The sequence below is a fragment of the Mizuhopecten yessoensis genome, unplaced genomic scaffold, assembly GCF_002113885.1.
Source record: "Mizuhopecten yessoensis strain PY_sf001 unplaced genomic scaffold, ASM211388v2 scaffold6135_1, whole genome shotgun sequence".
Classification (NCBI taxonomy): domain Eukaryota; kingdom Metazoa; phylum Mollusca; class Bivalvia; order Pectinida; family Pectinidae; genus Mizuhopecten; species Mizuhopecten yessoensis.
Genome location: NW_018406397.1, coordinates 3,006,550 through 3,020,140, shown reverse-complemented (window position 1 = coordinate 3,020,140; position 13,591 = coordinate 3,006,550). Strand labels below are relative to the sequence as shown.

At 34.8% G+C, this 13,591-nt stretch overlaps 1 protein-coding gene across 1 annotated transcript; it reads right to left on the bottom strand.

Moving 5' to 3' along the window:
• Positions 1–345: 345 nt before the first annotated feature.
• LOC110451597 (uracil phosphoribosyltransferase homolog) lies at positions 346–13,430 on the bottom strand. Its single transcript, XM_021499716.1, has 7 exons — positions 13,254–13,430; positions 12,807–12,849; positions 7,431–7,500; positions 6,899–6,961; positions 5,353–5,514; positions 4,873–4,971; positions 346–3,809 (listed from the first exon to the last, which is right to left on the bottom strand). The coding sequence occupies exons 1-7, from the start codon at positions 13,379–13,381 to the stop codon at positions 3,703–3,705; spliced, it is 672 nt and encodes a 223-aa protein (XP_021355391.1). The 5' UTR covers positions 13,382–13,430; the 3' UTR covers positions 346–3,702.
• Between the last annotated feature and the right edge of the window lie 161 nt (positions 13,431–13,591).

Below are 13,591 nucleotides of genomic sequence, written 5' to 3'. Positions count from 1 at the left end.
CAACATCCTGAGCCTTTTGGTTATTCAGAACAAGTTGTTGAAATATTTTAAACATATTTGCTCCTTGTGACCTTGAATATGATTCAAGGTCATACATTTAAACAAACTTGGTAGCCCTTGATCCTAGTATGCTACTGACTAAATATCATCACCCAGGGCATTTTGGTTATTCAGAAGAAGTTGTTTAAAGTTTTTAACATATTTGACCCCTGTGACCTTGAAAATAGATGAAGGTCATTTATTTGAACAAACTTGGTAGCCCTTCATCCCAGTTTGCTTCTGGCCAAATATCATCACCCTAGGCCTTTCGGTTATTAAGAAGAAGTCGTTTAAAGTAAAATATTGACGACGGACGGACGGACGCCGCACCACGGCATAAGCTCACTTGGCACTTCGTGCCAGGTGAGCTAAAAACATCACAAAGACTTGCTGAAGTCGCCTTTTTTCCACATTTAATAACTTATATCACAAGTAGGTACAAGACAAGAAAGTGTGCTTAGTTCTAGATGAAATTACACTGGCAGTTATTCCCGAGTTCACTGTTTGGCAGGGGAAGTAGGAGAGTTGGTAAACCATTGGAAATCACTTTAATCATAGTATCTGATGAATGATGAGGTCTCCCAAAGTCTAATTTGTGTTCAATTCAACAGAGCGAGGAAAACAAATTGCTAAGTTTTCTCATAATAAACACCAGAGTTTGTCAATAATAATATACATTGATCATTGTATTCTATACAAAAAGTTATAATAATTATGCATCTTGCAATTTCATTGCAAGATGCATAAACTGGCAGTTTTTCTTGCATCCTAGCCTAGTAGATCATTAATATACAGTTGAAAAAATAAATCAATTGCAATTCATGCACTCGACATTTGGAACACAGTAAAGTAACTGAACTGCATATTTCTCTATTTATATTGTTGATATTAATTAATTATCAGCATGATCTCGCGAGAAAAATATCCTAACTACTCAATAAACCTGTGGCGAAAAGAGATGTTTTACCTTCATAAAATGTAAACAGAAAATTCTAATCAGATTGTCAAGTTATTGCAAAAAAAATGACTAAATTCATGAACTACACGTATAATCCATTTATAATTACATTCATGTCAACTGACTGTACATAATGGCACACATCTGAAAATGTGGAATATATTTCTGTTTCCTAATGAAAACATGTAACATCGTACCAATTACATCTTCAATTTTTAACAAAATATGTTCCCAGCAAAAATAAAATTGAGTTCCTAATGGCAATAAATACAAAATTTAATCTAGACACGGATAAATTGGTATCCCATTTGAAAAAAAATCACAAAGTGAATAAGCTCAATAAAACAATCCAATTCAGGATCATATGGGAAACCTTAACCTACATGTTTAAAGCTTCAATAGATGCAAAGAGCTGTTCTGTGGACTTACATAAGTTTTTGAAAGTAAAATATTTTCTATTGTCATGACTAGCATGAATGGAACCAATCGGTAAATCAAAACATGTCCAATTAAATAATGTAGAGACATGTTAAACAAACTGCCAAGTGCTTTAGTTAATCTGCATACATGTGTAATTTACACACTGGTTTAAGCATTGGTAAGTGAAAAAGTGTGTACCAATTCAGTTTTCAATACTGGCATTATTCATACATAAATACTTTGCAAATGACATCCAGAATCCACTCTCTGTGTCAGCCTTAACTATCAGATTGTTTTCTTAGCTCTGTCACGAGTCAAATTACAAACTGTTTCCTGAGGCAGATTGATTAACCAAAGACGTTGAAGTTAAATTGCAGTCTCCTTATAAAAATTCAACAAAAGGTTCCATAAGCACAGTAATAAATATTATTCTGAGCGAAGCTAATAAACAAAACCAAAAACATGAGATTCAGAAAACTTTACAGATGTACCAGTGGCAAAAGATGTGTCTAGCTTTATGTTTCAGAAAGTGAACAAAAATTTACTTGTCCTCTTTACTCCTCCTTAGAAGGAAACCTGTCCTCTTTACTCCTCCTTAGAAGGAATCTGTCCTCTTTACTCCTCCTTAGAAGCTTAAGGAAACCTATATTTTACAATCTAGATACGAGACGTATTCTGAAAATTACACATGGGTTAATTAACTGGAGCACTGGACTATTACAGTATTTTAAGCTAATTGTCCTGTTTAAGGCCGAGAGTCCCACCACTTTTCTACTGTAATGACCGACATTAAAAAGTTACTTTCCTGGTAAATTGACGTTGTTTGCTTGATATTCATAAAGACAATTTACACAGGTTGCTAGCCTTTTCAGCCATTTATAATCAGTTTTAAAAGAATTCCTAATTATGTTGCTGAAAAGTAATAAAGTAACAAATATGACAATTGGTAGAATATTTGATATTCCACCTGCTTCATATTGACAAGTCTGTGGTTTCAATCCCTACAGTGGAGATATTTCAATGAAAAAATGAAAATATATTTCAATAAATTTCTTTCATTAAGATAGTAAGTGGGCAAAAAGGAATATATTGACAAAAAAAAAAAGAGCTGCAGTGTAAACGAATATATACTGAAAAGCCTAATTTCACTTTGTGCCAGAACAAAACCAACATATCAGGGATCTGATCCCAAAATGACCAAACTGTTTGTACAGACAATCAAACTAAATCTACAGAAGTTCTAAAAATGTATACCAAAGCGGTAGGACTCCAGACCTTGAAACATTCAATAGAATCAAATAATTTCTAAACATGAAATAAATCTGGTCTTTTACCTCGTCCAGCAACCATCCATCAAACTGAATGGAAGTGTTTTAACCTGAGATGATATCTGGAATTCTTAGTTTGAGCACTCCTCTTAAACATGAATATGCAAATACACAAACGGGAATGACATGTCTACCGACACATAAAATATGACTGTATGGAGCTACTAATAATCATGGTACAACATTGAAAGGTAATAGAGACAAGAAAATGGATACTGTCCAACGGAAAATCACACCGCAAGATGTATCTGTGTCAGCTGAGAAAACTTCCCGCCACAACTCCATTTATACTTCAAGGAAATGCTGGATTCGCACAAAGATATATGATGTCATTTCATTTTCACGATTTCTCTTCTGTCCATCTGATTGTAGCACCTTAGGTATTTGCTGTGAATACATTTGTTCTAATGATATTCCAGTGTGGCAATATATCTTCTGAACACAATTTCCCTTTTTAATATTCACGCAGATTTTTGACAAGACAGTTTTCACTCTAGTTATAGATTCAATTGTCAATGTAGATATCACAACTCATTTTCTTCATAATTTCTAGCTTAAAGCTAAAATAACAACCCGCCCCTTTTGACATAATTCCTGAAACTTTTTTACAATATTATTTCTATCTCGTCAACATTCCAAAAAGCAATAGTCTAGTCTTCCACCAACAATGTAAACTTCTACCTACAATGGACATTCAGAGATTCTTGACCAGCATGAAACAGTAGAATGTAATTGTGAAAAAAACGCAAGACGAAAGTTAAATTAAACCGAGACAAATTTTACAATTAAATTGGCTTCCCGTGACCAGGTTTGTCACATGCACTCATCATATGAGGTAAAAGCAATGGAAATGCTGGAATAGAAGGAATTGTTGTGTCCACATGAAAGTAGATAGGCATTGGAGTGAAATGCTGAGGGATACTGGATGAAGGGTGGGATACTGGCCATGGCGGACGTCTACTCCGTACCAAAGTACTTCTGGCCGAAGTGGTTGGGTGCCACAGGATGGACTTCAGATGTGAAGACGTTCATCTCCGGGAAGGCGTTTCGCACTGCTTTGGCAGCTATGGACAACATAAACGACATTATGCAAGTAAGTGCAAACATGTAGGGTAGTAACTAAAAGCTGTGATATCTATTATATTATACCAGTATATAGTATTATTTCCAACAATAGGCCAAGTCGTAGCATTTTTTAATGCCTGCTGTTTTATAGAAGTACTTGTAAATAGTCTATATTTTAAAAAGAAAATGGATACGTTCACAACATACTCGAGCATCACCAATAAGTGGGTTTTAAAGTTTATTTGGCCGACTAGTTTCGCCTCTTAAGTTGAGGTTTCATCAGGACAATAAAGGTGTCGAAAACATTGTATAATTGTCCTGATGAAGCGTCAACTTCAAAGGCAAAACTAGTGGGCCAAATATACTCTAAAACCCACTTATTGGTGATGCGAACTCCAAAACCCACTTATCGGTGATGCTTGAGTGTTTGAGATTATATCCATTTTCTTTATTTGTGCCTATATTCTGTTATCGCCCTGCATACCTTTTGGTATCCGTACTCAAAGCGAAGCACCCCACTGATCGACCCACAAACCTACACATGACGTTGGCTCTATTACCTTACTATGTTTTAAAAGATACAGTGACTCTTTTGATGACACCTGACCAGTATGTGAAATAAAATGTAATCTGACCCAGTGCTTGTTTAATCTGGTCAGACTTTCAAATATAAGACCATTCAATTTTTGGACAACAGGCAGTAATAACTAGATTATTGCAATGTTTTTCAGTGTTTCTTGGGAGAACAGTTTTCTCATCCCAAACATGTGAACAAATTCGAGAAGCCACTGCAGATAAACTTATAATTCATTACTAAGCATAGCAAGCTGATGTTTTTCACAAATAAATTGTGAAAAAAAGTAGTATTCAATTTATATTTTTGTTTATCACCTCTCTATCGGTTTTGTAACTAACATAATTTTTTACTTATATGCTATAAGTAACGGAACATTACAATTATAATTTAGATTTAAGATACATATCCTCATTTAACATTACGTGTATGCTACAGTACAGACAAAACAAAAGCTTCGAGTCTATGTACAAAGTGAACCTGTTTACCTGAGGGTGTTGTGAAGAGATTCATCAGAATGATGTTTTCCTCCAGCACTTTGTGGTCCTTGAGTATATTTACAGCTTTTATCACAGTATTTCCCGTACCTAAAACACACACAAATTGCTTTCTCAATGAGTTTCTTTGGTTCAGATGATCATAATAACAGCAACACATAATAAAGGTAGTATCAAAAAGTATGGTCAAATCTAAAAGTCCTGTTTTTAGATTCAATGAAACATTGATTAAAAAAGTGCAATCCTTCAACAAAATTTTTAAGTATGAGTATGAAAATGTCTTAATCACGTCCGTAAATTACTTATTGGATGTGCAGGGGTAATCCTGGAGGGGGCCATTGACCCCTCCATATTACAATTTTCTTTTAATTTACATAGAATGGCCCTCTCTTTATTTTTGCTGAAAATGGCCCACTGTTCTCAAATTCCAGGATTTTTCCTGAAGTGGATGTAAAGTCCAATGCAACTTACCCATAATCGGATACATGAGGAGGACTTTGCGCGAGGCAATGTCCGGCGGAAGTTTGGCGTAGACAACTTTGGCTTCGTGCGTGTCTTCGTCACTCTGTATGAGAATTTTACCAATTCGTATTGATCGACAGCAATCTCTCAGTCCTTGCTCCATAGCTTCACCTATCAAAGAAATAAATATATGTGGTGTTATGATACAGCTGGTTCTAGTGGAAGACTCTGAAGCCTGGACTTATTAGACTTTCTGATAATAAACTGATGTGTAACTGTAGTTTGAATACATGACATATCATATTTGTTTACTCAGTTAGAAAAATTTGATTTTGTCTTCTTCTAAATCCTTGCATAACTTCAAATGATATATCCTTTTTATAGAATTTAGATTTTCAACAAAAATCTGGGTATCCACAGACAATTTGAGGGACCAAGCTGAACAAATAAGCTCATAAAATAATACGCCACTTGTGAAACCTGTTATAAATAAAACTACTGCCATTGTGTGACAATGTTACTGTTTCCATTTTATTCCTCGATACTCAAAGGTTACACTCACTTTCGCTCTCTAGATTTGCACTTCTGGAATATTGTCATAGCAAAATTATAAGGCACATGGCTAGCTTTTTGATTAATCTTAGTTAAAATACTTGACCAATTGCTAGGTTGATACCTGTCCTTTGAGGATAACAGAGGAGTGACACCTGACTTCAAAGCCAGTCAGTTTTACCATTACACCACAGTGAGAATCGTTTGATGTACATCAAAGGATCAAACTGTCTTCTCTATCATCCACAAGGTGGTGACACTGAGCCTTCAATTTTGCTTCAACATATTCCAGGGGTGTAGAGAGGGGAAGTGAGTGTAACTCCTTGAGTATTGAGGATTATTTTATTGAAGTTAAAGATCAATTACAAGTTGCCCGTGGGCCGTACTTTCAGTCACTGAAGAATAAATGTACTATACAACAGTTACCATCCATCCCAACTAGCTACTGGCCATATATCCTGGAAAATATAAATTGCTAGCAGGTGATGGTGGATGGCAAAAGGTCATTAGAGTAATCAGAAATGTGATACATACCTCATTCAATGCAGAATTAATCGACCAATTAAATTTTAAAATGTCTAATATATAAATGACTCCTTGGCAAAATCACAGTAGTTTTTACTCTTGTATATTAAATGAAAATAACTGCAAACAACGGTTTTGATTTATTTGCAGTATCTTATTAAGACTCCAACTTCTGCTTAAAATTCTCAGATTTTTCTCTCTCTCAATATTTTGTGAACTCCACAAAAAAGTAAACAGTAACAAAACTGTCACACATGTCACTCAGATTTCCATCAGACGAATCTTTTAATTTAACATTCACTTTCAGGGAATTTCATGGTGTACTACCCATTTATATTCCACTATCATAAATTAATGAAATATATATAGGACATACAATTAAATTCAAATAAGGAACTTAATTTTGACTTAGGCAGAGTTTTTGTATAATAATAGTATATGATTATGGTACTAGCATATTAGGACCAGAATAACTTACCACTTCTCATGATACTGACGCCACAGTTTCCTTTCTCGTATCGAAGTCCCTCGTAAAATTGTCCTGGATATGAAAATCATTTTGTAATTAGGCCAAGAAACTATAGTTGTTGGTTTCAGGATCCCAATCAGTCCCAATTTTTTGTGCTTTCTTTTTCGGAAACATTCAATGAAGGACTGTTAAAGTCAAGATAACTCTTCTATACAAACTTGTTAAAAAGAGATAGAAAAAATAAAATCTATAATTACCTACCATGTAACAGGAAACAAACATGTTTTTGTTTTGCCTTCCTGATAAATATAATCATACAGATAAGAAAAAGGCTTATTGTGAGGATTTCAAACATTCCTTTCTCCATAGCTGATAACATAAACATCACATGGCTATTGTATATATAAAAGAAATTAAACAAAATGTCATGATACTTTCCAAATTTTCTTTGGGAGAGTACTGGGGTTGCCATTAATTACTATACCTGAATAATATTTTCTAGTCTGGCTTCAATTAAATTCAGAGCTAGCTTGCTACCCACCTGTAGGCGTGGTGACCTGGCAGTGACGGTAGGGCAGTTGATTTAGGCATTCTTCTACAACTAATCGGATCTGCAATGGGAAAAAACCAGAAGATAATTATATCTATTTGAATTCAGATGATGCACCACAGTTAAACAGGTTTTCATAAAAACATTTAAACAAATGTCAATTTCGACAAATTTCCATCACCTAATAGTTTCTATCAATAACAGAAGTGTTTTGTTTGAATACTTTTCCAACAGCAGCTGTTTAAGGACCGTTTCATACTACACCTGGATAAATTATTTACAAGTATAGAAGTTAACAATAGGCAAAATGTCTGAACTCGAGACAAAACTAGAAATATGTCAGAATGACATGAAAGTCACCCCATCATTCTGTATGATCATTTTCCGATAAATCATTGACCAAGCTACAACGGATATATTTCCACCTGTCAATCAAAAAAGTAAACAATTACCAGGTGTAAATACATACATGCTGTTCAGGTAGCCATGGCAACACAGGGAATTAATAGGAAAGCATGTCGCAAATATAACGTTGACCGACACCTCGAATACAGGGAGATCTGCGCGCTGACACGGTCACCTGGCATGGGCAGAACAGGTAATTGGAATATAACGATGTTGTTTTCACAACAATAAGTTTCAGAAAAGATTCAATCTTATATACGGATAAATCTTCTACTGTTTTTTGTTATGAAATACACTTTTCCAAGTAGTTTTCTGATCGTCTGCAAATCCAACTGAATCGGTCATCGATATCGGCAGAATGTGTACTGTACGCTTAAAGGCAGTCACTCCCACGAGGACCGCCAACAGCCGAATTCGGAAGACATGAAGAACAATAAACAATTGTGATATCAGCAATTCTCCTTCGAAAAGAAAAGATCGGAATATATTTGGCTGTTTTGAACCCGTTGATATTTAATTTTCAAACTCAAACTTTTATCATTATCGGTTCAATTCGCATGGATGTCACTTTGTAAATTCCTGCTGGCTAATAGTATCACGCAACTTCGACTCTTTGCGGTACACAAACTTGCTAACTTCGCCACTTTACACGTGTCGTTTTAACACATTCCTACGGACAAGATTGAAGAGTTCAGCAAGATTTTACCCAAGAACGACATTTTAACCACAGAGTAATAAATCTGATGCAATTCTTCGTTATGTTTCCCGATACGTGGTATTTATCAATTCACAATGTAACGTCCTGAAAAGTTGAGCCTACTTTACTCGAATTTATTTATCCGATTCTATAGTATTATATGACTTGAACTTGCAACTTTTCGTAATTGTTAAATTGGCAATGCAATCAGGGATTATTCAACGAAATTTAGCAGTTGTATTGGATTGTTCTTGAGTATCGTGTACACCCCTTTCTTGACACTTCATTTTCCCCTCAAAAAAGTGTGCACTATACGCAAATATTAACGGTAGACATTGGTCAGACATAAAATATCTAAATCAGTCAATAGCAATTTATATTACGACAGTTTACCCCTTCGGGAACCTCAAAGGTGCTTGATTCATACTCGGAACATCTTAAGGTTATATGTAATTCCCGTGGGGAATTTGGAACGCCTTTATGTTTATTCTATTACTGTTTAAAAAGGAAATCGATATCTGAGTTATCCAAGGGCTTGTAATTAGCGNGGGGGGGGGGGGGGGGGGGGTATTCTTTACATATATAGTGTGTGTTACATAATATTCATTATTTAAATTTTAAATATGATTGCACGATCACTGGTAATATTATATCATTTTATACGCTTTTTTGAAATTATTATTAGGGCTGCAATGATTAGAATAAATGTCACTCGGATAACCGCCTGTGCTTATCTGAGTGAAACAGGGTAACCATGTTTTCTTGTGCAATGAGATACAGCCACAAATGGCTCTTTATTAAATGCATAAACAAAGATAACTCAATATGTATGTCTTGTGAATACAGTTGTAAAATTCTCACAATCGTTATGCTCCCGACAGGGAAATTTTCGTCGTATCACTTCACTCTAATGTGTTGTCAACACTATGCGCACATATTTCTGTGCATCACTTCCGATTGGAACACTGACAAAAGCTGACTGTGAATGATGAGTTACATTGTTAAACAGAATGTTGGTTGATATTATGTTTACATTCAAAATTTATTGTTTGCATGAACTCAATAGTAAAGTAAGTATAATGATCACGGGTGTTTTCCAGGTCTGTCAATCAGCAGTCAGGAGGAGCAACATTTCTGCCCAGGAAGTCAATAAATACTGACCTACATTTTGGGTACGTAGATTTGCCAACAGGATACCGTAAATATGCGCACTTTTTTAGGTCAATATTGTCATGTCAAAAAGGGGGTGCGCACTATATGCAGGAACAAGTAATTCTTGGGTTATCGTTCTTGAGTTTCAGGTCCGCCATATTGAATTACCTCCCTTCAAATAATTTTGTTTGGAGTCGTCAGTCATATGATAGATTGAATTTTTATTGATAAGTCAATCAGTACTCTTTAAGACACAATACCAACATTCAGAGGTGTAAAAATTTAATAGCACGACGACCAGGCACTCTGGTGTTTGGCTAGCGCCCTACTATAGCTAGTCTAATAGCCGAAGAAATTTGAGTATACAAGGCTGAATTAACACAAAACTATTGTCTTAATCATATAAAAACAACACAAAAACTTATCTGTATGCAGGCTGCAAGCATTATGAGCAAGATACATGTTTTTATGGATCAAAGTCTTCCAAAAAATGATGTATTTGGTCCAGGAAGCCATGCTTTTGTTTACACTGTGTATTGGTCGATACAAGTTTCAGAATGGCAATATGAACGAACTGACGTTGACAGAAAGATTTGATATGAAAATAAAATATCAATTTGAAAACGATTTTACCTCTCTGTAATAACTCATAAATGTATTCTAAAATGTATTCTAAAATGTATTCATAATTTGCTACTTCAGTACAGACTATAGATGTCATGGATTTGGTACAAGCACCATTTTTCGTTTTACATTGAAATCTGCAAAATACACAACCGGTTAAAAAATAAAAGCATGGTGTTCTTTCAGCAACAGAACGATGTTTTGTTTTAAGTTATGCCATCTAGATATCTTGATATTTTGTTATGTTTACATCATATTCAATAATCATGCGTTATAATAAATAAATATAAATAAAAAAAAATTAAAAAAATCTGACCCCAAAAACGTACTGCGCACTATACCTGCAAATTTACAGTAGTACTCGTAACTGGAACACAATCGGGTTCTCGGTTACCCATTCAAGCCCCAATTATTATATAAATTTTGTTGATATAAAATATCAATTATAGCCAACTAGAACTGTATGTCAGTCTAACTAAAAATAACTCTATTAATATTTAATAATCAAAATATAGTACACTTTGCTGTTATATCTAATGATGACAAACAAGCTCAAGTTTCCCCGCTGATACCTCCCTCATTCAGAGCCTCTCTAAAAAAAATGAACAATAGCTTGAGGCACCACACCTACACCCATTTCGTGCATCAGGTTCAACCGGTTGGTCTGTTTTAAATGTAACAATTTCGAGTATAAATCATGTGGGACCTTGCAAGGCTTTGTCAAGTGAACGAAGCACACGACAATGCTGGCATGGACGCTTTATCATCTTCACTGTTGTGTTATTTTTCAATTTAGTATAATAAAATAAATATTGTCCTTGCAGTAGGGAAACACTGTTTCTTTCCTGGAACATGATTTATCATGGGAAAAGCAAATAATCTTGTTTCCCTAAAACACAGGCAATACAAGTGTTATAATATTTTTTATTTACAACACAGTCTGTCATACTATAGGGAGAATAGCGTCATTTACACTAGTGTCACCAGTACTATTGATCAAGTCGACAGACTAAATTGTCAGAAAAATTGTCTGGGTATAGACCTCATATTGTGATGTACCAGTTGCCGTTAAATGACACTCTATTTAAGCATTGAACTGTTTTTGTATGGTATTTGGCGTGCATTATGATTTGTTTGCTTGCAAAGCATGTCATTCAAATAGATCATAAATACCATACAAAAACAGTTCAATACTTATATTTACGTTTTCTCTGCCTCTTATGTTCTTTTTTAACTTATAATTTATATTTAAAATTTAAAATGCCCGCCTTATCAACAGTCCACACAATTTCGTTCAATAGTTTGAACAGCGTATTGTCGGGTGCTGATTGGAAAACAAAGTAGTATTTAGAAATTTTAACAAACATTTCAATTTTATTCCACAATTCAGTATCAATACAATTGCGTACGATATGTCTATAGGGTGATTTAAGTTTATCAATAGAACTCTGAGCTGAAAGTTAGATTTGAAATTGTTTCGATTTTTCCCTGGAACAAATTTGCGCACAGACAATTACAGTGAACACCGTAAATCCGACCTTGCCCTCCACGAGGGAGTTATTTTTGGAAGTTAATTCGAACTTTTCTCTTTGCTCATTTTGTGAAGAATCTAGGCGTGAATGTATTTGTTTATTGTATGGGAACCTGACAACAGTCGGTCGATTTTATAACAGCCTCGTTATTTGACACGTCGTCAGAAACTGAGGAACCATGGATGCGAGACGCGTGAAACTGATAGCATTTGAAGTGAGTGATCTTGCAACGGAGCACAGGTTCGTTACAAATGTCTGTATGTTTATGTGTGCTCATATCAGTAGGTCTGTAACATGTGTCAGTAGGTCTTTAGAATATGTGTATTTCAGACATTTGTAACGAACCCCTTTTGATCAGTGCAGTGAAACAGACAATATTTCTGATAAATTGCATGAGCGTTAAAATTGTTTCCATTGCCGGCATTGGTGATTTCAATCGATTTGCATTTTGTACGATATTGCAGACCTTGGTCTTGTTTTCGTTTTAATAAAAGTGTTTTTTATTTTATTTTTCACATTAATTTACAATGACATTGTCAAATCTCACGATGCCCAGCGATATTTCAGCAGCCGTCATGTTTATTTATATTGGATATTGTAGTTCCGGTCAGTGTTGTATTGATACGCTAAGAATTGTGTCTCGTGATGCGTGGGAATTAAAGTCCCATCAACGACACAGCTTTCAAAGAGGCTATATAGTGACAATGCCATGCAAATGTAAATATAATGTAATAACCACTTTGACATTGTTACCGGCAGAAATTTCTTTCATAATTTATACATACATCTGTATTCACCAATCATTCAAACCCTGCTGACTGTTCTATTTTTTAACTAAATATTCACCGAACATGTCCATATTATTTATACACATTCTACATCTACGTCCCACTGTTCTGTCTATCAGTTGACAGATAGACACACTGCTGTGCAGCGATTCATCAGAATACTACTTACCAATCTGTCTGCATAAAATATGAAATCGCCTCTTGAAGTTGCTCTGAAAATTAATAAATGTGCATTACATTTTTTTTCCTAGAATACCCCTATTTGAGTTTAAATCTGCATTTTTCATATGAGGTATACCACACAGTGACACAATCTATGTCGAATGCCGTACCATTTAAAAGTGGGAGGGAGCATTCATTATTTGTGGCTCAACGCAAAACGGTACATGCATAGGAAGGCTAGGCTGGACAATAATCAGAGCGGGTGCCGGTCTATTTTCGGACGCATTGTCTTGAAACAATTTGCAAGAACGGATTTTTTTACAGCGATAAATTACTTTTGTTTGAACGTAACTTCAAATAAAACAAATTTTGCACAAAATAAACATCTGCAAATGCACGTGGCGATATTTTTTTCTTTTCTTTCTTCGCGCACATGTTTACAAACAACACTTACTTTGATCGTAAAACGGTCTGAAGCTCACGAACATTGTCAGTAATTCGAAGTTTCTTGAATTTAGGACCAAAGTCATAATCGTCGTAGCTGTTTTGGTGTAAGGAATCTTGAATTAAATCTGGTTCCATTTCACATCAGACCGAATATCCCACCTTTCCCGCAAGACCACAAAATCAGTCAGTTTACTACTTTTATCACGCATCATTACCATCACAAAAAATAGTCCCTAAATAAATAGATCATTTGATAAAAAGTTAGACATTAAAATATAACGAATGAATAAAACTTATATTATTAGTACATTTTACAGAAGTTACATTTATAGAAAAAATATTTCA